Source organism: Mus caroli, unplaced genomic scaffold (assembly GCF_978045245.1).
Source record: "Mus caroli unplaced genomic scaffold, Mus_caroli_1 scaffold_3, whole genome shotgun sequence".
Classification (NCBI taxonomy): domain Eukaryota; kingdom Metazoa; phylum Chordata; class Mammalia; order Rodentia; family Muridae; genus Mus; species Mus caroli.
In genome coordinates, this window is record NW_028227258.1 from 36,704,809 (window position 1) to 36,729,096 (window position 24,288).

At 41.3% G+C, this 24,288-nt stretch overlaps 2 protein-coding genes across 2 annotated transcripts in view; one reads left to right on the forward strand and one right to left on the reverse strand.

The window, feature by feature from the left end:
- The first annotated feature begins 1,048 nt into the window (after positions 1–1,048).
- Positions 1,049–18,221, forward strand: Mettl14 (methyltransferase 14, N6-adenosine-methyltransferase non-catalytic subunit). The gene is made up of 11 exons (XM_021157474.3): positions 1,049–1,256; positions 3,320–3,408; positions 4,161–4,248; positions 6,206–6,286; positions 6,626–6,713; positions 10,627–10,717; positions 11,963–12,104; positions 12,794–12,886; positions 13,695–13,811; positions 14,832–15,042; positions 16,615–18,221. Exons 1-11 carry the CDS (start codon positions 1,191–1,193, stop codon positions 16,917–16,919), a joined length of 1,371 nt encoding a protein of 456 aa, XP_021013133.1. The 5' UTR covers positions 1,049–1,190; the 3' UTR covers positions 16,920–18,221.
- A 2,590-nt stretch (positions 18,222–20,811) lies between these two features.
- The window catches only part of Sec24d (SEC24 homolog D, COPII component), a 109,146-nt gene continuing 105,669 nt past the window's right edge, over positions 20,812–24,288 (reverse strand). Inside the window, exons 22-23 of the mRNA XM_021157473.3 lie at positions 23,891–23,980; positions 20,812–21,631 (exon numbers count right to left, since the gene is read on the reverse strand). Coding sequence (XP_021013132.1) covers positions 21,491–21,631; positions 23,891–23,980 — 231 coding nt within the window. The 3' untranslated portion in view covers positions 20,812–21,490. The remainder of the gene's footprint in view (positions 21,632–23,890; positions 23,981–24,288) is intronic.

Below are 24,288 nucleotides of genomic sequence, written 5' to 3' on the forward strand. Positions count from 1 at the left end.
CAGTTCACATAGTTATTTTAAATGGATAACATGTATTGGAATAACTACACAGCCTAGAGCTGATGGGACAGAAGGAAGGAGCTGGCATGTTTATATATTTTTTGATCTTTGAGCCTTTGTAGACTCCAGAGCCCAGCACAGTACTTGCTATAAGAAATGCTCAGTGAATAAACGTCTAGTCCCGGCAGTCATAATTATCAAATAATATAGCTGAGTCTGAGAGAGATATACTTTAACACTATATAGTCAAAATAATTTACAGAAGACTTTTTGAAAATTAACGTTTTTGTCATATAATTCTACTATCAGGCAAGGAATTTTTTGCTTGATTGTTGTTTTTTGGATGGGGTTTCTCTGTGTAGGTCTGGCTGCCCTGGAATTTGCTCTGTAGACCAGGCTGGCCTCGAACTCAGAGAACTGCCTGCCTCTGTCTCTCGGGTGCTGGAATTAAAGGCTTTTGCTACCGCTGCCCGCTCTGTTTATGTGTTTATGAATGCCAGGGTTTCACTACGTAACTACCGCTATGTTTGCTTGCATGTATGTATGTATGTATGTATGTATGTATGTATGTATTTATATGTAAATGAGTGAATGACAGGATTTCATTACATAGCCTAGGCTCCAAACTCCTGGGTCCTCCCGCCTCAGCCCCCAAGACCCTCTTTCTGTTCTTTTACAAAAGCTCGCTAACTTGCCAAGGTTACTGAGCGGCGATCCAGTCCTTCACAAGCCGGTCAGTATTGCAGTGAAAGAAACCCACAAGCATCCCTCAAAAGTTAAAAAGCCAGGACTGGCAGGAGGGCAATTGGTTAACGGGAAAAAGAAAAACTTCTTTTATGAGCAGGGAAAGAAAAAAAACAAAACAAAACAAAAAAAAACCGAGCCTAACCCTCCAGGAAAGACTTTAAAGCGCCAACAAGAGAGCCAAAAGCGGCTCCCCGCCCTCAACCACCACTGCATCCCCATTGGGTCTTGTCGTGTGACACCATAACTTCGGCGTCCTGGAGGCGGGACTTCCTGTCCGGGCATAGCCTGTTTTAGGCGCGCCGGAAACCCCCTTCTGAGGGACGTGAAAGTCTCCGGGTCAGAATCTCTGCGGGGCGGGACCCGGTGTTTCCTGGTTTGGCAGGCGGATTTGCATTTTGGCGGGCGCGGAGTCTGTCGGGGTGGTGAGCAGCGGGAGCTGGGGCATGGACAGCCGCCTGCAGGAGATCCGGGAGCGGCAGAAGTTACGGCGGCAGCTCCTTGCTCAGCAGGTGTGCGGCGGGTGGGAGGGGGCATTAGTGCGCGTGCGCGGCCGCCTCTTTTTTTTTTTTTTTTTTTTTGGTGAACTCTCACATCAGCATCTGTCAAGGTCTTTGTCCCGGGACTTTTATTCCCTAGTCTCCTGGAGTGCCTGTCAGAGTCATTACGTAGAAAACCAACGGCTGCCAGGCTTGGGCTTTCTGGACCCACCGTGTCGGGCACGGACTTGGGAATTGTCGATGAGTGGAGTGCTAATAGTTGCCACAAGAGCAAGTGGCAGTTTTAGCCCCTACATTTCACCGTCCCTGTTGAAGCAGTGTTTCATGTCTTGCCTTTCTCCCAAGTCAGCTTCAGATTCATTTCTTTAAGATTCGTTTTTATTTTAAATTATGTGGGGTTTGTCTCTCTCTGTGTGTATATATATGTGCACGTGAGCACAGTGCCAGAGGTGTTGGATCTTTCTGGAGCTGGAACTACAGGTAGTTGTGAGCCTCCTGGTGTGGGTGCTTGGGACTTGAACTCAGATCCTTTGGAAGAGCAGTGCGTGTTCTTAATCTTTGAGCCATCTCTAGCCCAGCTTCGAATTCTTGAGATTGGTTTTGAAGGAAGTTTGATTATTTTCTTGAGATCCTGTCGAAAGACTCATTGGAAGCAACCTAAGTTAGAGCAAATTTTAGATTCTGCACTTGAAACACAATCTGTCTTCAACCAAACGTTTGAATCCTTACTTAGTAATTTATTAGAGACAGGAGGTGTTACGTTCACTATTACATTAGGACTAGGTTTCCAAATTTTAACGTTTTCCCTAGCCAGCCCTCACCAGAGAATTCTCTAAGATTCCTCTCTCTAAAGATTACTTTTCAAACCTTTCACTTTCATTGAAGCTAGTGAGTGAAGATGTAAGTGCTTGCCATTTAATAGACCATACATGCAGGGAATACATACTACAAGTTGTTTTACTTAAAATCTCAGGCTGTTTTCATTATACCATACAAATCAATACAAGTAATGGAGGGAAATGCTCAAAGCTTGAGTGAGTAAATTTTAGATTTCCAATGAGTTTTTCACCAGGAGCTCAAGAAAATAATACAAACTTCCTTCAAACCCAGTCTCGAGAATGTGAAGGTGGGCTAGAGAGAGAGGCGGCTCAGTGATTAAGGTAGAGTGCTGTCATTTCTCATTGCTAAATCTTGGGTTCCTCAGAGAACTTTCTGAAGGAATGACTCGTATTCTGAGATGAGAATTGCAAATAGAGAATCAGACAATGTTCTAACTATAGGAAGTGAGTGTTCTCTCCTCTGACCAAGAAGTCGAGAAGATTTTTCTGGAGGAGGTGAAACTGATGAGCATTTCATTATTGGAAGAGAGTTTTCACCGAAGAAATGAGGGCAGCCATGTGAAGTGGTGCAGAGTATTTTGTTGTTTATGCTGCTAATTGGCAGCACTGATATTTTGAATACCTTCTTGCTGTGGAGCTAATGGGACCACTAACTGCAGATTTTCTTATGCCGTTTTTGTACCTAATACTGCAGAGTTCCTCCTGCTGTCCTGTGTCCTTAGTCTGACTTGGAAGGTTTTCTGTGAATCGGCTCTATTCAGCTCAGCCTTTGTCTACATTTATTGCATTCGACAGAATTCCTCCAGCGGCCACTTACAGTTGTCATTACTGGGTTTAAGCTGTTAGTAGATTTTATTAAAAGCTTAGCTTTAATGAAGCTGAGTGCATCTCAATGAGAGCAGGAGATACATGTAGTACATAAAGTGGTTCACATGAAGGCTTTGCTTTCTGTGTTATTGCTACTAATGCCAACTTGTATTTCATTCACCATTGGGTACAGGGAAATCATCCTAATTTCAAATTTAACCAAATGCGTAAAATACTTTCCAGCTGACAAAGTCATTCTTAATTAACATGATTTTCTTACCGTTCACTCACAGTTGGTCTTGCAAGCCTATTGATAGTGTGCTAAGGGAGGTGTTGCTTTTATAAAATACTTGATTTGTTGGAATTAGCAACACACGTTGGGCTTGTGAACAATGCGTTGTGACCTAACTTTGGGTTTTTGCTTCCTAGTTGGGAGCTGAGAGTGCGGACAGCATTGGTGCTGTGTTAAATAGCAAAGATGAACAGAGGGAGATTGCTGAAACCAGAGAGACCTGCAGGTATGCGGAGTAACCTTGCTAGTGCGGGTTCACGGTGGGAAAAGATCATTTGTTTCAGTTTCTCTTGTGACTTATGGGGGATCTTCGGGGGAATGAGACACTCATGCTATATAGCCCATGTTGGCCTCAAACTTGGAGCACCTCTGCCTTAACCTCTTGAGAACTGGAATCTCCCATAAAGGGTTGATTTTTAATAAGCAGTTGTAGATTCGAGTGTGTTCTTAAGAAAACTGAAAATGGAAATTTTGGAAACAGTTTTTAATGTCAGGTTGAAATTATGAAATATTTTCTGAGAACACTGGGTTCCTATTTATAAAGTGGGTGGAAGTGAAGTGTTACACTAAGAATTAGCTTACATATTATAAATAATGTCGAATCATAATTTTAAGAAAATATATTTCAAAAGTAGTATTTATCTGATAATTCAAAAAACATTTTGTAATTTTAATTTTCTAGGTTATCAGTTGTATCAGTTTAGCTAGTATAAAATATATGTAAACTAGTATAAATGATACATGATTTCAAAGTTTCTTTCATACAGTCTTCATACTCGCTTATTTCTTCACTTGGCTGCTTGCTTATAAATAAAGCTACAGATTATTGCCTCTGACTCTTGGCTGTGTTGTAAGCTGAGTAAATAGATACTTAATCAGGAAACATTTGGCTTTGTTTCTATAACTTGTTAATAATACAGGCAGACCCATGTACACCTTTTGTATTCTCTGGTGAGATAGCTGCGGTTTAATTTTCAGGGCTTCCTATGATACATCTGCTCCAAACTCAAAACGGAAGTGTCTGGATGAAGGAGAGACTGATGAAGACAAAGTAGAAGAATATAAGGCAAGTGGAAATGAGAGGTTTTATGCATGGCTGAGAAAAAAACTAATCATTCTAATAGATTCATCTCATTTAGAGGGCTGCATGTTAAGATGTGCTAAACTCCTTATAAGTAACGTTTATGTTTTCAGTTAAAGACCTGCATCAGTTTGCTCACTTTATGTAAGTGTATGTGACTTACATATGATTATTTATATAAAGCACAGTGTAGCTATTGGTAAATATTGGCAATAATACTCTCTCAGAACATCAAAAAGATGCATATATTATAAACTTTAAGCAGTAGGATTGTAGTAGGTTTTGGGAGGCCGTGACAGTCACTTTTGAGTGGGGTTGTTCTATTAACAGCACAAGATAGAATAATTAAAGCATCTTGACAGCTCAGGGCTCCACAGCAGCTGTATAACCATTGCCAAAGGAACCCAAGCTAAACCTGACTTTTCAAAACAGAATCTTGTATTAATTCTTTAGAACCCAGAGCCTAATGTGTGCTGCCCATAGACAGTGTGTAGCAGCTATTCACTGGGTCATGGTTATCTACCAGGAACCATATCCCTAAAGACAGGGTCCTCCCTAACAAAGTAGCACTCAGCTCTTAATAGTTCCTCAGCTAGGGATAGGGGGACTCAGGAGCCCTTTCCCCTACCTTCTACGGTAGAGTGCTGAGTAGCTTGATCTTTTGTAAGCCACCAGAACTGTTGTAAGTTCATGGATATAGCAGTCTTGTCATGTCCGGAAGATACTGATTCATCTAGACCCTCTACAACCTCTGTCTCTTATAGGCTTGTTACCCCTCTCCCCTTTTCTCCTATGTTCCCTAAGCCTTGGGGGCAGGCTGTAATATAGATGTCCATTTATGACTGAGTATTCTACGGACACTACACTTAGATCAGTTGAGTCTGTATTAACTGCCATTAACTACACAAAGAAGTTTCTTTAATGATAGTGAGAGCTACACTAATCTATGAGTGTAGAAATAACCTATTTAGAGGGCAGTTTGATACGGTGTCCACTTGGTTCATCTGTGGGGTTTATGTGCTCCCCAGACATTAAGTCATGGTCAGATTTACAGTAGCAGACTTTCATTTCCTCTTGTGGAGTAGGCCTTGATTTCAGTCAGAAATTGGTTGTTTACCCTCATAATATTCATGCCATAATTGCACCATATGCATACCTAGCCAGGCCAGTTGTTGTTACATGATGAGGTTCACAGCTGTATAAAGGTTTTGGTGTGTTTTCTTTCCCTGCAGCTGAGAGTTCTACATCTTCATCTGAAGGCTGCTAGCAGAACACTGGTTTTCAGGCAGCCAGGGTGAGGGTCTTAAGCCCACACCCACAGTGACACACCTACTCCATCCAACAAGGCCACAGTTACTCCAATAGGGCCACATCTTCTAAAAGTGCCACCTCCTAGGCCGAGCATATACAAACCATCACACCGTATAACCCCTTCCCAGCACCCTACCCACTTAGCAAAACCTGAGTTTGGTTTCCAACACCTATCTATATGTACCAGCACTCATGTGTTCATACCATGACCTCTTGCAGAGTACCTGAATTCAGTTCTCTACACCCACATGGTGCCTGACAACCATCTGTAACTCCAGTTCCAGGGGATCTGAGGCCTTCTTCTGACTTCTGAGGGCAAAACACTGATACCCACAAAATAAATAAGTCACAGTGTTAATATAAACATATCTGAGGGGATTAAAGCACACTTAAGATGCAGTAATTTAAATAAACAAGAATATGTATATGGTGTGTGTGTCTGTCTGTCTGTCTGTGTACACACACGCACACACATATAAAACATATATATCCTGAAACTTGCTCCGTAGACCAGGCTAGCCTTGAACTCAGACATCTGTCTCCCTCTGCCTCCTGAGTGCTGGCATTAAAGAAGTACTACCACACCTATATGCGTGTATTTTAAATCTTTTCTTGATCTTCCCTTTTCAAGGATGAACTGGAAATGCAACAGGAGGAAGAAAATTTGCCATATGAAGAAGAGATTTACAAAGATTCCAGTACCTTTCTTAAGGTAAAATAAAGAGTTTTCAGGTCTTAGAGCTTTCACATTTGAGCTCTGTGCTGTAAAGGACCTCATTTTCTTTAGGAGTTTTTCCAGTTTTTGAGAGATCCATGTATGAAAGCAAAGATCTTAAATTACTCATAAAATATTCTTCTGATTATTTGGATATTTAGCTTATAATAATGGTGTATTCATATCAATATCTGTTGATAATGTTTTAGTTTTTCAATGTTATTTTTAGTGTTTTCAAATATTAGTGCTTTTTTTTTATTTCATACTTTGTACAGCTTCCTAACAGTCAGTGTTTAAGAGTACAAACTGCTTATTTAATTTTGACCATTTCTTTAGGGAACGCAGAGCTTAAATCCCCATAATGATTACTGCCAACATTTTGTAGACACTGGACATAGACCTCAGAATTTCATCAGGGATGTAGGTACGTCAGCTTTCTTTGGACTATCCTGCTGTAAAGTGTTGCTGCATGCATGTGATTTATGCATTTTGTAGATTATTTATAACCAAACCTTTTTCAGGCTTGACTTTCACCCTTGGGTCTCAGTGTTTCTAGTCTACCTCCCTTGCCTTTAAACAATGCTTTGCCTCTCTGTACTTTTTTAAAACATAATTTATATACCTTATAATTAACCCATTAAAAGAATATAATTCAGTGTTCTTTGAATGTATACAGAGCCTTCTTAGCAACCATTAGCAGTCTGTTTTAGAACGCTTGCTTCTCAAAGGGAGCTCTGTACCCTTTAGCAGTGGGACCGCATTCCTTCCTCTAACCTGCCCCTCCCTCGGGCGTAACCATGAATCTGTTTTCTTTCTCTGTAAGTCTGGCCATCCTGGACATTTCATGTAATTGAACTCATATATAACAGGAGGCTTTTTGTGATGGCTTCTTTAGCACAGTGTTTTCAAGGGTTGGTAATACTGTAGCATATTCAGTACATCTTTTCATTCTCAAATAATAGACCACGTGAAAGTGAATATATGCACATATACATGGGTTTTATTTAATCACTTAGGTTTGTGGTTATAGATTGTTGTAGGCACTCATGTATGACATGTACTCATTTTTCTTTAACAAACACCAGAGGATGGAATTGATGGGTCATGTAATTCTTTAAAGTGTGTTGATTCTGTGTTTGACTTTTGGCGGTACCACCCCCAAGGTTATAAACCTGCCATGCCATTTTGCTTCCCTATGAGTAAAGTATGCAGATTCGAGTCTCTCCACCTTCTGTGTTACTGTCCATGGTTTTTACTATAGCCATTCCAGTGAATGCTAAGTATGGCAGTGTAGATTTGGTTTTTGTTTGGTTTTGGTGGTGTTGTTTGTTGTGTTGTTGTTGTGATTTTTTTTTTTTTTTAATTTTATGGACAGGAGTGTTTGGTGCATTTGTGTCTGTGTATTTACTTGCATGCCTGGTGCCATTGAAGGCCAGAAGAGGGCTTCAGGCCCCCTGTACTGGAGTCATATTTGGTAATGGATGTGAGCCACCATATGGGTGCTGGGAAGAACATGTTTCCTCTCCAAGAGTAGCAAGTGTTCTTAACCACTGAGCCATCTCTCCAGCCCTGTGTTTTTAAAATATGGTTTTATTTGAGAACTTCAGTTACGAGCACTGTATATACACTCCTCAAGCTCCTCCTGTAACCCCCACTCATGTTCTCCTTAGTCATTGTTTTAAGTATATGCATGTGTAGTCCTTTAGTGTTGCTCTTACGTGCTTGTGACCAGAGCTAAGCACATAAGTGGTAGCTCACTTCTAGAGGAAACTAATTCTTTCTGTCTCAGGCACGGGTACCAAGTACCAAGTAGACTCTCCCATGTCCACGTCAGCCTGTATTGTCATTATGCTGGGCTTGGTCAGGCAGCCAGAGTGTTGGGATTTCCCAGGTGCACCTTTCCCTATTGCCTAACAGTAGGTGAACCATAGGTGAACAGCCTGGCCAGGTGTGCTGACCCTCTGGCTGTCCATGATTTTTTTTTTTTTTTTTGGAGTTGGAGCCTTAGCTGTAATGGTAGATATATCCGTTGGAGTTGGGCATCCCTTAGTCCCCTCTTCTCTGCCATTTGACCAGTTGTAGATCGCTGTCATAGTCTCCATTTGTTTAAAAAAAGTTCGTTTGATATAGGGGTGAAAGCCACTCTTACCTGTGAGTATAGGATAGTTTAGAATACAGCTAGAAATTATATTAGTTTAGGAAAATGATAGTAGTGGGTTCTCTCTCTGTGACCCCTGGTCACAGTAGTTGACTAGGTTTACAGTACTAGGCAAGCAAGAATTCCCTCCTAGCAAGAAGGCCTTAAGTCCAACTAGATGGCTGTTCGTTATTCCCTGCATGTCAGGTCATTACTGTACCACTGGGGAGTTGTTGTCAGCCAGTCATTGTTGTGTTTCAGAGGCTTTAAGGCTGGGTAGCACTGCCCTTTGCTCCTCTCTCTTGGCAGGCAGCTTGAATATCACCTTTGAGTACTGTGAGGCCAATCCCCAGGGAGGAAGCGTCCAGCTCAGGTCCAGCTCAGGTCCAGCTTGATGCTCCCAAGTCCTGTGTCCCGAGTGGGTGGTGTCAGTAAGGTCTTAACTGTAGATAGGTGGGTACACAGGATCTGCTTGTGGTTGGTTGTTTTTTGTCTTAGTTTGATTTGATTTGGTTTTGGCTTTTAAGTTAGCCAAGTTATTGTATAGCTCAAGTTGGTCTAAAAACTTTCTCCTAAAGTGAACATCCTTTCGCCTTAGCCTGTCAGGACCAATGATTATAAGTCTCTGCCATCAGGCCCATATTCTATTGAGGCTTTGATTTATATTTTCTTGACAATAAGCTTAGCATCCTATAGACATATTGGCCCACTTAGAATATCTTTTAAGAAGCAACCAAATAGTTTGCTTATATTGTACCTTTTTTCTCTTACTGAATTTAAAAAGCTGTATTTTCTGTACACACACACACACACGATTTATAAATATTATCTCTCATTTTGCTAAATTATCTTTTTAGATTTTTAATAGTGTCATTGTAGCACAAAAATTTAAATGTGATATAATTAAATTTTGTCATCTGTAAGCATTATCACTCCCGAAGAATTAATTTAAGTGTGATTTTTAATGTACTGTTTTTCTTAGTACTAGGGCGTGAACACAGGGCCCTTGTGTATGCTAAGCAAGTGTCAAGCCCTATTTTATTTTATCATTTGAGACAGGGTCTACGTATGTTGCCTAGACTGACTGTGAACTTGCTTGGTGGCCCAGGCAAGCCCCCAACTTAAGATCCTTTGGTTTCAGCCTGTTCAGTGGCTGAGATTACACAAATAAACTACCACACCAGGCTCAGATTTTAATGTTTTTATAAGTAGAATAAGAGATAGCATTAAAAAGTTAGAATATATTACATACTTATATTTGAATATAAACTCATTTCTTAAGATGCCTGTTTTCCCAATACATATATATATATATACATATATATATATGTATATATATATATATGTAAAATTATTATAAATTGAGAAAAGGTTGTATTGATGTATTGTGAGTTAAATGGAGATTTGAATTAACTATAATGCCTTATGTTGTGGCAGCAAAAAATCAAATACAAAACAAAAAAAAGTTACTGAATACTTTTTATGATAACATGATAAAAAGTTCTGCTTTTTCCAAGATCTTAATGCCAAGAAACAAGGAACAAGGCTGATTGTAAATTCCCATGTACCAAACAGTATGCCACAGATCTGTTCATCAGATCATCAGGGAAGATAGATTTCAGAAAGCTGCAGTTCTACCTTCTGTTTTGTAGATGATAAGGGATTGATGGTTGTATTCAAACCTGACAGCTCTGCAGCCTTCAAATGTTTTTATTTTAAATGTGATCTAAATCACCACTTGAGGGGGCTTTATGATTTGTTTCTATTTTTACTCTTCCTGTTAATGGCTTTGAGCTTTTCGAAGTATATTTATTATTTTTAATTCGATGTATATGCCTGAGTGTGTTCACATGAATGCATGTGCCCTCAGAGGCCAGAAGAGGGTGTCAGATCCTCTGGACCTGGAGTTACAGGAAGTCATGAGCCATCCGATGCGAGTGCTGAGAACCAAACTTGGGTCCTTTGGAAGAGCAGCAGCGCTCTTACAGCTGATCCGTCTCCCCTGCCCCCATACTTTTAGTTTTTAAGTTAAGGTGTTTATATCATTTATTTTCTTATCAGTGTTATGTATGGAAAGCAAGTAAAAGTGAACTACTAATTCTAACTTAAAGTGACGGCAAAGGAGACTCATAGCTTTGTATTCAATAGTGTTAACCTCAGTTGAACTGAAGTTGAGAATTGACTATTTTTTCCTCCTTAGGTTTAGCTGACAGATTTGAAGAATACCCTAAACTTAGGGAACTCATCAGACTAAAGGATGAGTTAATAGCTAAGTCAAATACTCCTCCCATGTAAGTTCAATGCCTTTTCTTTCTAACTCTGACTTACATTATCAGTCTGTTTACTCTATTATTTTATTCTTTCTTATTTTTAGTAAAATACATTATTTTGGAACTGATGCTAAGTTTATAGTGGCTTGTCATTGAACTTTCTAGGTAGTTTAGGAGGCTTGTGAATTCTGACTCACAGTCTATAAAGTAGAGATGCCCTCTTCTGGGGCTGGGGGTTCTTGAAACAGCCTTGCAAATGCCTGGGGCTGGGAACACTTAAAACTGCATTGCTTTGCTATACATGTCTTGTATTTTTCTTCAGCGTTGGGGAATCACTGTACTTCCTGGGCAGGCCCTCTCCACTCAGTAGAATTTTCTGGGGGAACGTCTGGTGCTCTCCCTGTGAGCTGGATGACAGGAAAATCCTTGCCTTCAGAGATGAAGATGACTTTATTATAGCTTGTGACTTTTCAGTCTAAGCATTAAAAGCCCCCAAGCCTTAAAAACAAAAGAAAAAAGTATCTTGGATTGGGTCTGGTGAGATAGACGGCTGTGAGAAAGCTTCTTGTCCAGGGCTGCATGCCTCATGATCTGAGTTCAAAGCTCACAGCCTGGATAGAGGTGGAAGGAGAGAGCTCGCTGCACAAAGTTGCTCTCTGACCACCATATGAATATCGTGGCCTGTACACCACCCCCAGTAATAATAAATATTTTCTGCTAAAGTATCCTTGAACTTAAAACTTTCATACTGTGTGAAAATAACTTAATCAAAGGCTAGTAGTAATTTTCATTAGGTAGTGTAAAAACACTGTTAATATAAATATTTTTTATTAATGAACAAGCTAATAAAGTGAAATCATGTTCATATTTAGAAATTCTGAATTCCTAAAGGAGGAATTTGGAACTTAGATGGCATTTTTCTAACCTAATTAAATAATAATATTCTTTTCATAATAATATATAATATAAAAATTAAAATAGGTTAGATATCGCATGAGTGTAGATTTTCAGTGTAAATATAAGTGAAGAATTTATTCTGGGTATACGTGTTTTTTTCCTTTGTTGTAAATATCTCCATGTCCTAAGGAAGACATTAGTGATATAAAGTCTGCAGTAAACAAAAGACGTACTAGAAAAAACTAACTAGTAATTAGATCAGGACTATCTTTAAAATAATGTTTAGCAATAATTATCAAATAATATTGGGTAATGAATTTCCTTCATTACCACCAGAGATATTTCAAAATCCTTTCCCCCTTTTATTAGGTACTTACAAGCAGACATAGAAGCCTTTGACATCAGAGAATTGACACCCAAATTTGATGTGATTCTCCTGGAGCCTCCTCTGGAAGAATACTATAGAGAGACTGGCATCACTGCGAATGAGAAATGCTGGACCTGGGATGATGTACGGTGAAATGCTACACACTGTAATGGCGTATTTACCTCCCAGAGAGTACACGCTTATTTGTCTAGAAAGCGGGGTTATGAGTACACTTCGCCATGGTTTCTTAGGAGCTTAGTCTTCTGTTTGACAGCCATTAAGGTTTTGAAGGTTTTAATGAGGTTAGTGAGATCATCTGAGTGGCATGAGGGCTGGACTAGAGGGCAGTAAGTGTGAACCGTGGGAAGGCAGGAGACTTGGGAATCCTCACAGGTCAGCGAAGAGTCGTGCAGATACCTGGACAAAAGTCCTCCTTCCTCAGTCACCCCAGACTGTCTGTGGCTGTAGGCATATGACATTTCACTTTGTCAGGAACTTTGGGCTCTTATAACCTCTGACTAACTCTGCTTTTAGTAGCTCTGTAGTAAGTTCCATCATTCTGTAAATGTACTTTTTTATGAACGCTTTCTCTTGAACGCCTAAGAAAACAAGTATATGTATATGTCTTTTTGTACATGTATGTGTGTTGATTGTTGATAGAATAACAAACAGCATATCTAAATAATTTCAGGCATAGAGCTTATTTTCTATGCTATTTCCGAGAATATCTGAAGAATTCATTTGTAGAGACCCTATTGAGTCTCAGTAGTTATTGTTTGGATTTAGGATAAATGGAACACATTTGGTGCTATATTATTTTGATCTTCTTCTAGATTATGAAGTTAGAAATCGACGAGATTGCAGCACCTCGGTCATTTATATTTCTCTGGTGCGGTTCTGGGGAAGGACTGGACCTTGGGAGAGTAGTAAGTTGCTGTTTGTATTTTGTTCTTTTTTTCCTTCAGGTGGATTCTGAAGTTAATTAGGAAAAGAACATAAAATGTTTTATATTAGTGTGCTTTTGCCTCCTTCATTTTATTGACAACTTAAAAATACCAAGAATTATATCACATTGAGGTGATATAACATTGTATATGATATTTAGTCACAGTGACAAGAAAAGTAACATGCAAATATCTAAATGATGTATTTACATCTGTATTATGCTTATATTTCTTTTGTGTCTGCTCTGAAATTGTTGGTTTCCCTCTATAAAACTTTTATTCTAGTTTATTTTATTTCTTTTATTGGATATTTTCTTTATTTACATTTCAAATGTTATCCCCTTTCCAGGTCTCCCCTCCAGAGTCCCCCTGTCCCATACCCCAACCCCTGCCTCTGTGAGGGTGCTCCCCCACCCACCCACCTTCCCACCCTGGAATTCCCTTCACTGGGGCATCAAATCCCAACAGGACCAAGGGCTGCTCCTCCTCCTGATGTCCAACAAGGCTATCCTCTGCCACATATGTGGCCAGAGCCATGAGTCCCTCCATGTGTACTCTTTGGTTGGTGATCTAGTCCCCGGGAGCTCTAGGTTCTAGCCTGTTGACACTGTTTCTTCCCTACATGGGCTGCAAACCCCTCAGCTGCTTCAGTCCCTTCTCCAACTCCTCTGTCTGTGACCCTGTTCTTGGTCCAATAAAAACGTGGCTATATAAAACTTCTTAATTCTGGTTATATTAAGTTTTTGTTTTGTTTTGTTTTTTTAAGATTTAATTTTGAAATTATTTCTAGTGTTTGCGAAAGTGGGGTTACAGAAGATGTGAAGATATTTGTTGGATTAAAACCAATAAAAACAATCCTGGAAAGACAAAGACTCTAGATCCCAAGGCAGTTTTCCAGAGAACAAAGGTGCTGTCTTTTTATCTTGTTTTCTTTATTATTATTCTCTTAAACTTTTCTATATTACTGCATACTGTGAAATTTATTTCAGCAGCAGTGCTTTTATGCTGGTAAAGTAGTGTGAGCATTACAGAAGTGTACCCGAGAGACCGTAAAAGTGTCTCCTTCGCAGTGCTGGACCAGTGCACACTGTGCTAGACAGTGCCTCTCTGTATCTTGTAAACTGACATAATTCCAAGTTAGGTATGCTCTGGTACACCTGACTCTCAGAAGCTTCCCTTCTGTACGCTTAGGAGGAAGAAATGACAGCAGAATTCAGTAGCTAACCATTAGAGTCATGCTTGTCTGCTCTCACCTTGTCTTTCTATGCAAGAACCACTGAGGGCTTCTGCTGCATATGACTCTGTCTCACTAGTGTAAGCTGAAAGAGCTTTTGCATATTACACTTAGGAAGCCACTAGAGGGCGCATCTGTCTTCCTAAGTTTTCCTTGGACTCGATCGTTTACATGACAGCGTGTGCCTGGAGCCAGCCTCGAATCCCATCCTCTTTACCCTGCAGCCTACTCACCAGTGTGTCCTCCTGTCGGCCTTTTGTAAACATGCTAGAGTATTTAAGCACCTGCCCTAACTGTGTGAGCCCGGGAGGGCCATTGGAACCCCACACTGATAGCTGATATATTATAGGTGATAAGTGTATGACCTGAAGGTGGAGAGGGTAGATGGGGTCATAGCTGAACCCATGTGGAACAGAACTACAGTGGGAAGTGCAAAATTACGTGGTGTGGGAAATCCTGCATACCTGCGTTGGAAGTGAAGTAGGATTTTAAAAGTATTTGAGTGACTGTAGAAGGGAAAAATGTTTTTCCCATTTTCTTGGCAGTTTCTAGGATTTCCTGTCATAGTTTTATCATTAAACTATATCCCGACAATCCATAGAAGTAAAGCTTGTTTTAGAACTGTTTAGAATTGGTAACTGCTGTGAGATCCTGATTGGTGGTAATGAGAGCCATTGGTGTGCTTTGTTATAGGAGCATTGCCTGATGGGGATCAAAGGAACCGTGAAGCGAAGCACAGACGGGGACTTCATTCATGCTAATGTTGACATTGACTTAATTATCACAGAAGAACCTGAGATTGGCAATATAGAAAAACCAGTAGAAATTTTTCATATAATAGAGCATTTTTGTCTTGGTAGACGACGTCTTCATCTCTTTGGGAGAGATAGCACTATCAGGCCAGGTGAGACCTCAGTTGTGAAAAAAGACAGGTTTTTCCTTGAGATGTGGGTTTTAAGTTATAGGGCGTAGCCTGTGTAAAATAGAAGTCTTATGTATTTAATTCCTCTTTTTTCTAGCTCACATGTGAGCAATTTTATCTTAGCAAACTGAGAAGGCAAAGAATTATCATTGTTTCTCACATAACCATACAAAGTCCATAATCGATCTTAGAGTTGACATTGGCGGTGTCTGTGGATTTATATAAGTTGGTTATCGTGTGTCCAACCATTGTAATAGTACACTGGAAACGTTTTCTGCCTAAAAGTCCTCCCTGCTCCACTTAGTTTTTGGCACCTCCTAATTATCCGAATTTTGGGGTACATTGTGATGTTTCCATGCCTGTGTATAGTAACACCAGGGTAATGTTGACTGTCACCTCCTTTGTATTGGGGACATTTAAAATCTATGCTTTTTGAAGTATTCAGTTATTACTCAGCTAAGCTGTGGATTGCTATGTCCTGGATTCCTCACTGTCTGGTCTGCGGCCTTCTTCCCCTCGCTCTTACCCGGCCTTTGTAACCAGTGCTGCAGTCTCTGCATCCTTCACGTGCACGTTTTGTTTCTACCGTAAACGAGGATTTGTGGTGTGTGTTCTTTGCCTGACTCACTTCAGTTAACATAAAGCCTTCTAGTCCCATTACAGTCACTTACAGAATATATGTGTGACATTCAGTTTACCCATTCCTCCATCAGTGGACACCTAGGTCATTTCCATAGCCTGCTTGTGTGAATAGTACTACAGACTGCTTTTAGTTCCTTTAGATATGTACCCCAGGCGTAGGGTCTCTGAATCGTATGAAGTCCTCTTTCTAGTCCTTTGAGAGCCTCCGTAATGTGTTCCATATAAGTGTTGTGATCGACCTTCCCATCAGTAGCTGTGGGAGCTCCCCTTCCTCAGCCTCTCCAGCCATACTAGTTCTTTTTCCTGGGATCATAGCCGTTCTGACTGCAGCGGATGATACCTCATTGTGCTTTTGTTTGCTTAGTTATTAATGGTGGTGTGCATTTATTTTCATAGCCTTAGCTGTGAGTGTATCTTCTTGTGAGAAAAGCCATTGCCCACGGAAAGATGGCATGAGGAGGGCAACATGGCTGTGCTAGGATTCCTGGACCTAAGAACTGAGGATATTTGTATAAGAGAAAAGCACATTTTTTCCTCAAATGAGAAATGAGAAAAACAGTCGTCCCATTTTCATAAGTAGGAAAGATATATGTATATACTTTATTAACCCAACCCAAACATTGTGTATTAAAATATCTTTTATAAGTGGTATTTTAACCACATAATACATAGATGAGGAACAATAAGGATGATATGTAACAAAAGCTATAATCGAGAACGAGAAACAAGGTGTGTGCATATGAGCCTTTTACAATAGGACCATGCATGTTGTATATTCTATACCAGAGGTGATGGCTGTGTGTGTAACTGAGCCATCTTTGAGAGTGTGTTAAGGATTTGAACTAGCCCCTAAAGGACCACCAAAAGAGGAAGGAGATGGAAAATATTTTCTGTTTTCCCCCTTTATTTCAGGCTGGCTCACAGTTGGACCAACGCTTACAAACAGTAACTACAATGCAGAAACATACGCATCGTATTTCAGCGCCCCCAACTCATACTTGACTGGATGTACAGAGGAAATCGAGAGGCTTCGACCGAAGTCACCTCCTCCCAAGTCCAAGTCTGACCGTGGGGGTGGAGCTCCCAGAGGTGGAGGAAGGGGGGGAACATCTGCTGGCCGTGGTCGGGAAAGAAACCGATCCAATTTCCGAGGAGAGAGAGGTGGCTTTAGGGGGGGCCGTGGAGGCACGCACAGAGGCGGCTTTACACCTCGGTAGCTCTTACACTTAGCAGTGTCCCCTCTGATATTTATCACAGTGGAGCCTTGCTTCAGAGCTCACTCCCAGCTTGTACTTTGCTTTAGTTTCTCATGCTGCCAGAAAGATCTTAGCCACCCACCCCCACCCCAGGTACTTACAGTTGTCACAGACTGAACTTTTGCTCAGGGAAGGTGAGTCATGTGTATGCAACACTCGGACCTGACTTGACTGATTTCAGTCAAGGCTTTGGCTTCTTGGAAATAGGTGCGCAGAGGCTTCGGCATCTCAGAGGAGTATGGCAGGAGTGGGTGCTGTGTTTCCTTGTCGTGGCTGCACGGCAGTAGGAGGCTGGGAACCCGAGTAGAACAGAATTAGAGAGGTGGTCACTCTGTGTTGGGCCTTTAATGTTTTCTTCTTGAAACACTAAAAAGAGAAGTTTTTCCCCTTACTTTTAAATTCTAAAAAATAACATGAAGTATCACTTGAGTACCGAGAACTCGGGAGGGGAACTGAAATCACTTTCTTCCAGATCTGAACCTGAGGTGGTTGCAGTCCTCAGGGTAGTAACGGAAGAGGCAGGCAGAGCATGGGATATTTCAAAACAAAACCAAAGCTTACCATAATGTAAATTAGCGGCTACAGATGGCACATGACCATGTGTCTTCAGAAGCAAGACAAGGCATGTATGTGTCCAGGTCGGAGGGCTGTGGTGTGAACCTGAACTTGGGCTGACCTTCTAAGACAATTCAGATTTCTTAGCAAAGGCAAAAACAGATTTGCTGGGGGGAGGGGCTGGTTTAAACGGTTGAGAAAATAAATGCTTGATGATGAGGAAATGACAGACATCTTTAAAGTTGTTACTAAAGAAAATTTAGGTAAAAGCAATTCCAGAAAACCCTTAAGAATACAGCGTGGATGCCAGGCATGGTGGCGCACGCCTTTGATCCCAGCACTCGGGAGGCAGAAGCAGGCGGATTTCTGAGTTCGAGGCCAGCCTGGTCTACAAAGTGAGTTCCAGGACAGCCAGGGCTACACAGAGAAACCCTGTCTCAAAAAACCAAAAAAAAAAAAAAAAAAAAAAGAATACAGCGTGGAAGAGGCACTACAGTGTCCTTTGATTAGAACTATGTGGTGCAGAAGTCGCCGCAGGGCTGATGGGCAGATCTCTTGGCTGTGGGAAGCTTCGTGCTATTGCCTTTCTACACCTTAAGTCCTGTTTGATGGATTTGGATATGCCAGATGAGATAATGCCAATATTGTTCTGGGTAACTCCTTTTTTATTTTGCTATAACTTTTCTAATAAAAATTTAAACCTTTGAATTAAGTTTGTTTTCCTTAAATGCAGTTACTATTGTTACCAAATGAAAAGGGGCCAACCTAAGGTGACACTCCTCCCTTGGGTTGCATTTGAGTGGCTGTTCTGTTCTACTGGTCAGTTATGGGCATGACAGCCATGAAACATACGGTTCGAAGGACTTACACTTTAAATGCTTGATGAATTTGGCTCTCCAACCAATTGGTGCTTTCTAGTACAGACAACCTTTAGGTATCACAGGTGGTTACAATATTTGCTGTGATGGTGTTTTTAATTTCAGTAATTATAAATTATCTAAAAGCAAAACTATGGGCCAGATTTGACCTGTAAGGTGAAGGTAGGAACTCCCATTTGTTCAGTGATGGCTTCTTTAGAGCTTTAAGGAATGTCCCTTCCATCAGACCAAATAGTTTTCACTGAATGACCATCTTCAGAGGTCTGAAAGCCAACTTTTGTTTGTTCTTTTTCAAAATTGATAAAGAATAGTGGTTTAACTAACTGTCTGGCTATTTATTTAATGGTAGCCTAAATGGGAAAGGTAGTGTGTATTAGGAATACAGGGACAGTCGAGTGTCAGAGAGGATGGTGAGGAATGGTTAATGAGCAGGGAACTGACATACAGAAACCATTCTTTTTATTGTTGTTATTATTATTATTTTCTTCATTTACATTTCAAATGCTATCCTAAAAGTCCCCTATGCCCCCCCCCCAACTCCTGCTTCCTGGCCCTGGCATTCCCCTGTACTGGGGCATATAATCTTCGCAAGACCAAGGGCTTCTCCTCCCATTGATGGCCGACTAGGCCATCTTCTGCCTCATATGCAGCTAGAGACATGAGCTCTAGGGGGTACTGGTTAGTTCATATTATTGTTCCACCTACAGGGTTGCAGACACCTTCAGCTCCTTGGGTACTACTTCTATCTCCTCCACTGGGGGCTCTGTGTTTCATCCTATAGATGACTGTGAGCATCCACTTCTGTATTTGCCAGGCACTGGCATAGCCTCACAAGAGACAGCTATATCAGGGTCCTGTCAGCAAAATCTTGCTGGCATATGCAATAGTGTCTGGGTTTGGTGGCTGTTTATGGGAATCACCATGCCTGACCTCAAGCTGTACTATAGAGCAATTGTGATAAATTCAGCATGGTACTGGTACAGCAATAGACAGGTAGACCAATGGAATAGAATTGACCCAGAAATGAACCCACACACCTATGGTCACTTGTTCTTTGACAAAGGAACTGAAACCATCCAGCGGAAAAAAAAGAGCATTTTCAATAAATGGTGCTGGCTAAACCAGTGGTTATCATGTAGAAGAATGCAAATTGATCCATTCTTATCTCCTTGTACAAAGCTCAAGCCTTAAGTGGATCAAGGAATTCCATATAAAACCAGAGACACTGAAACTTATAGAGGAAAAATTGGGGGAAAACCTCGAAAATATGGGCACAGGAGAAAAATTCCTGAACAGAATTTCAATGGCTTGTGCTGTAAGATCAAGAATCGACAAATGGAACCTCATAGAATTGCAAAGCTTCTGTAAGGCAAAAGACACTGTCAGACAAAAAGGCCACCAACAGATTGGGAAAGGATCTTTACCTATCCTAAATGCGATAGGGGACTAATATCCAATATATACAAACAACTCAAGAAACTGGACTCCAGAAACCATTCTTAAACCCAGTGTCACAGCTGCGGTAGAAGCAGTACAGAGTTCGTGCTGGATCCAGATCCTGTGCCTAGTCTCCATGCTGGGCTGCAGCATGGTCCCTCAGTCCCTTTGCTTCTGCACTGAGGCCACATTTGCTTTCACCCCATTTCTCTTAATGGCAAACTCCTTTCAAATAACCAGCTTTCCACAGATGCCTCCATCACTTTTAGTTTTTTGGACCTTCAGCTCTTGTGAAACTCCAAGTCAGTCTGAACGTCCCACTAGTCGGCTAGCACAAGTGCATTTTACTAGGTCTGTATATGTATCTGCTAGTCTAAATTTTCTGGCACCCACCAACCTACAGATGCTGTGCTGAGCTGCTGTAAGGTGACTTCATATGTAAAGGAAGCTAACAAGAGGAAGTCTGCTGCTAGGAACAAGCATAGAAATAGCTGTAAGCCTGAGGATCTGGGGAGGTGTTGCATACTCCACTGTGCTGCAGCAATTAACATATATCCTGTCTGTGATGAAGCTGAGGAAGGCACCCATAGAAGAGTTGCCATTCTCCTCCGTTTACATATATATTCATTAATCATGGTCTCATGTGACCAGTTTCCATTTGCTTTTCTTACAAGGACATAGTTAACCATTTTTTTAAAGTTTTTGAGAGAACTATTTATTACTTTGTATACTGAAGGAAATGTAACACCAGGAGCCAAGAGCAGAGTTCCCAGGTACAAGCAGCTCAGCTGGCGGTGTCTGTACTGAGGATCTTATAAACACTCTTTTCAAGGAGTGTTTCTGACAGCCTGACACTATACTACGAAACCCTTTACAGAGCTCCAGGTTTGTTCTCAGCCATCCAGTGGGATTTTTTTGCTATGTACTTCCTGTGATAACCTTATTTCTGTTTAAATTTTCAAAAGACATAAAACACAGTAAGCCAGAGTACATGAAGTAATTTATTGATATTGGTTAAGATCCATTATATACAGGTAGAAACCATCAAAATTGTACAAAGAACCATTAAGAATATAGATACCGTTTTATAGACAAAACAACTGGAAAATATTTTAAACAGACAATATATAATTATGAAAAAAGGAGAACACAAATTGTTCTACCGGACAGATTTCAGGCTTTTTAAAAGTCTGCTGTGCAGATTTTATGTTGGAAAAAAAAATTCTGTTTAATGTCATCATGGGGTTTTAAAAAAATTAGGTATAAGATAAAAATGAAGTCTTTTCCTCTCACGGTAAAAGAGAGAGGAACCAAGATAATTTTATCATGAATCTATACAGTTTGAAAAATAATTTATATAACAAGCACAAAGAAAATTGAGGCTGCGAATGGTTCTGTAAACTATGTATTTATGAAATGCAAATTGTGTCAGCTTTAGAAATTAGAAGCTGGACAGCCAGTAATGGACTCTTCCCTTTACAGTACCCCCCACACCTCCACGGGCTTGCCACCTGAGCACCCGAGCTGAAGGTCTGTGTGCTGTCCAGGCAAGCTGTCCTGAAAGTGATCAAGAAATGAAAACTAGCCTACTATCATCAGAAAATTAGGCACCAAGTCGGAGACTGTCTCCTCGGGAATGCAACCAGAGGGAGAGCCGAGGGCTCAGTTAAGCAGTTGACAGATCTCCTTGTGAACACAGCAGAGGAAATCCACGTACGACGATCCTCCATAGAGCCCTTTATCTTCCACCAGGAACTGTCGGAAAGCCATCTCCCGCTGCTCTCGCTGTTTAACCACGATGAGCTAGGAGATCGGACAACAGCTGGTTAGGAACACACTGTGAGTAAGGTGCAGCAGTCTCGTTGCTTCAATCCCACCAAATGTGGTAGCAGTGTGGGGCCTGGATGATGTGAGCATGTCTGTTTCCGTGGGTTTTTAAAAGGTATGTGTGTGTGTGTGTGTGTTTGTGTGTCCCCGTGTGTAGATCCCTGGAGCCAGGATTACAGTCACCCGATGTGGGTGCAGAGAATAGAATTCAGTCTTCTGAAAGGGCAGTGTGTACCATCTCTCCAGCTCTGTGCCTGTTACTTGGAAGAGGAAAGAGACACTAGCATTTAACCCCCAGAGACAATATTAAGTGGCAAATCAACATGAAAACTTATCATAAATAGAATGCCATGGGACAAAACACTTCACACTGGCAATCACTGTCACCTAAGTCTCAAAGGACAGGGCAGGTCAGAGAACATTCCAGACTGGTACACAGTGTGCTGTATAGCAGCGATATAGAGACAGTCAGCATGTAACTTATTACAGACATTTAAAAGCGTGGGAAGGGATTAGAGACAATCCCCATAATAGTGAGTCTGGGCCCTTTGCAGGACACAGGATATGCGTGCGGCAGAGGAAATGGGAGCCAACAAGTAGCAGTGAGTACATTAGTGAGAAGAAGGGAACTAACTAGAGTGCCATAAGTCTAGGTGGGTGGTGGCCAGAATAAGAATAGGGATAGAGATGAAACGGAGTACATATGAGAGAGAGAGACTAAGTCAGAAGCACCACTGCTCATGGCAACAGACCCACTGCCCCCGGTGCAGCCACAGCTCCGCGGACTGCTTTGTGCTTATAGCTCTAATTGGCCTGTGCTGTAAATGCAAGAAACAACAGATATGTAAGATGTAATATGAAAATGTAGAATCTCTCCATATAGTGTATATTGAGTCCATGTGGAAATGCTAACACCGTTCCCTATATAAGGAAGAAGAGCCTGGGCCCTGATATCCTTCATTGGTGAGACCGTAAGGAGTGCCTACACAAGAAGACCTGCAGCTAGCACCCGCATCATCTGTATAGTAGGAGAGATGTGCGGCATGGCCAGGAGGCCAGGAGTCATAGAGAGAATGCCCATGCTTCAAATTCAGGTTTACACACACACACACACACACACACACACACACACACACACACGTATAATTTTAAAGTTTAATTTAAAAAGAGAGATTGAAAATTGACTAAGGCAAGAACTTGTGCAGATGAATTTCCAGAGACTGGAGCTCTAGTTCAGGACTAACACTCCCCCAGCATGTGTGGAGTACTTGGGCTTCTCTCCAGCCCCAGACCCTGCCTGTGCACTGAGCCCATACTGGATGGAAACAGTTCTTGAATGTCAACTGTTCACCCAGATGTCTAGAGACTGTGAGGCTGTTAGATTTCCGCTACCTCAGCTCTACTGAGAGCTGATGTCTGCACGCAGGAGTTACTTCTATGGTGAAGATTAGTAATTGAGATTAGCATCCAGTTTGCACTTCAAGAGAAAACAGTAGCCTGGGCCATGCAGAGGCAGGCATCCAAAGTGTCTCATACTTTAGAGTAAGGAGTTCAACAGTGTCCCCACTGGAAAGCTCCAAACCCCGGAGGCTCCAGCACAGCTTACAGAGGAGATGGGTGCAGAGCAGCTGGAGCTCCAGCACAGCTTACACAGATGGGTGCAGAGCAGCTGGGGGCTCCAGCACACAGCTTACAGAGGAAATGGGTGCAGAGCAGCTGGGGCTCCAGCACAGCTTACAGAGATGGGTGCACAGCAGCTGGGGCTCCAGCACAGCTTACAGAGATGGGTGGAGAGAAGCTCCGACTTGGCAACAAAGTCTAACTTTGGATTCAGGACATTATTCAAACAAAATAATAAAATGGTTTAGGGTAATTATAATTGCAAAGTCTTCCAGATATAAAACAAACCACTTTGGAAATGTTCTGAAGGATATTTCTATGACTACATAGGATGAGGCACTAAAGGAAAGCTATTGCAAAGGACATCGATGACAGCAGTTACTTCCGCACTACAAGGAAGGATGACGTCAGGATCGGGAAGTTGGTGTCTAGTAAGAAAGCCCATGGTCACAGCTGTTGATGTTTATGCTTGTGCTTAAGAAGTATCTAGACATACTCAGAGGTGGACGTTTGCTATCAAAGATCATGAATATGACATATGATCAACTATGAACATGCATTAAAAGGTTTCTGAAGAAATAAGTCTTGAAGGAAGAGGGGAGATTTTCATTTTACCTTCATTGAGTATGGCTTCTTTTGCTGGATATTATTCATTATCATTCTGAGTTGTTGAGAGTGTGGACTTCCCACCTCAGGCAGCGATGTCTAAATGTAAGAGCACCACAATTTCAGTACAACTTGAGACACTTAGAACAGAAGCAGCAATATGAGACCCCCGGAATGTTAGAGGCATCTCTCATGTGCCGCATAGACTATTTATTGGCTCAGTTCATTTACCTGAAAACTGAAAACATGGAAAACTAAACTATAAACCACTCATTTTTATTAGCACACATGAACGAGTTATCTCTTTCAGAGACACAGGTCATGGCTGCGGTGTATTTTAGGAAGAGATGGTCTAAAGACGAAGGTGACTAAGCTCTTTCAATGTCATATCGGGAGTGAAAAGAATG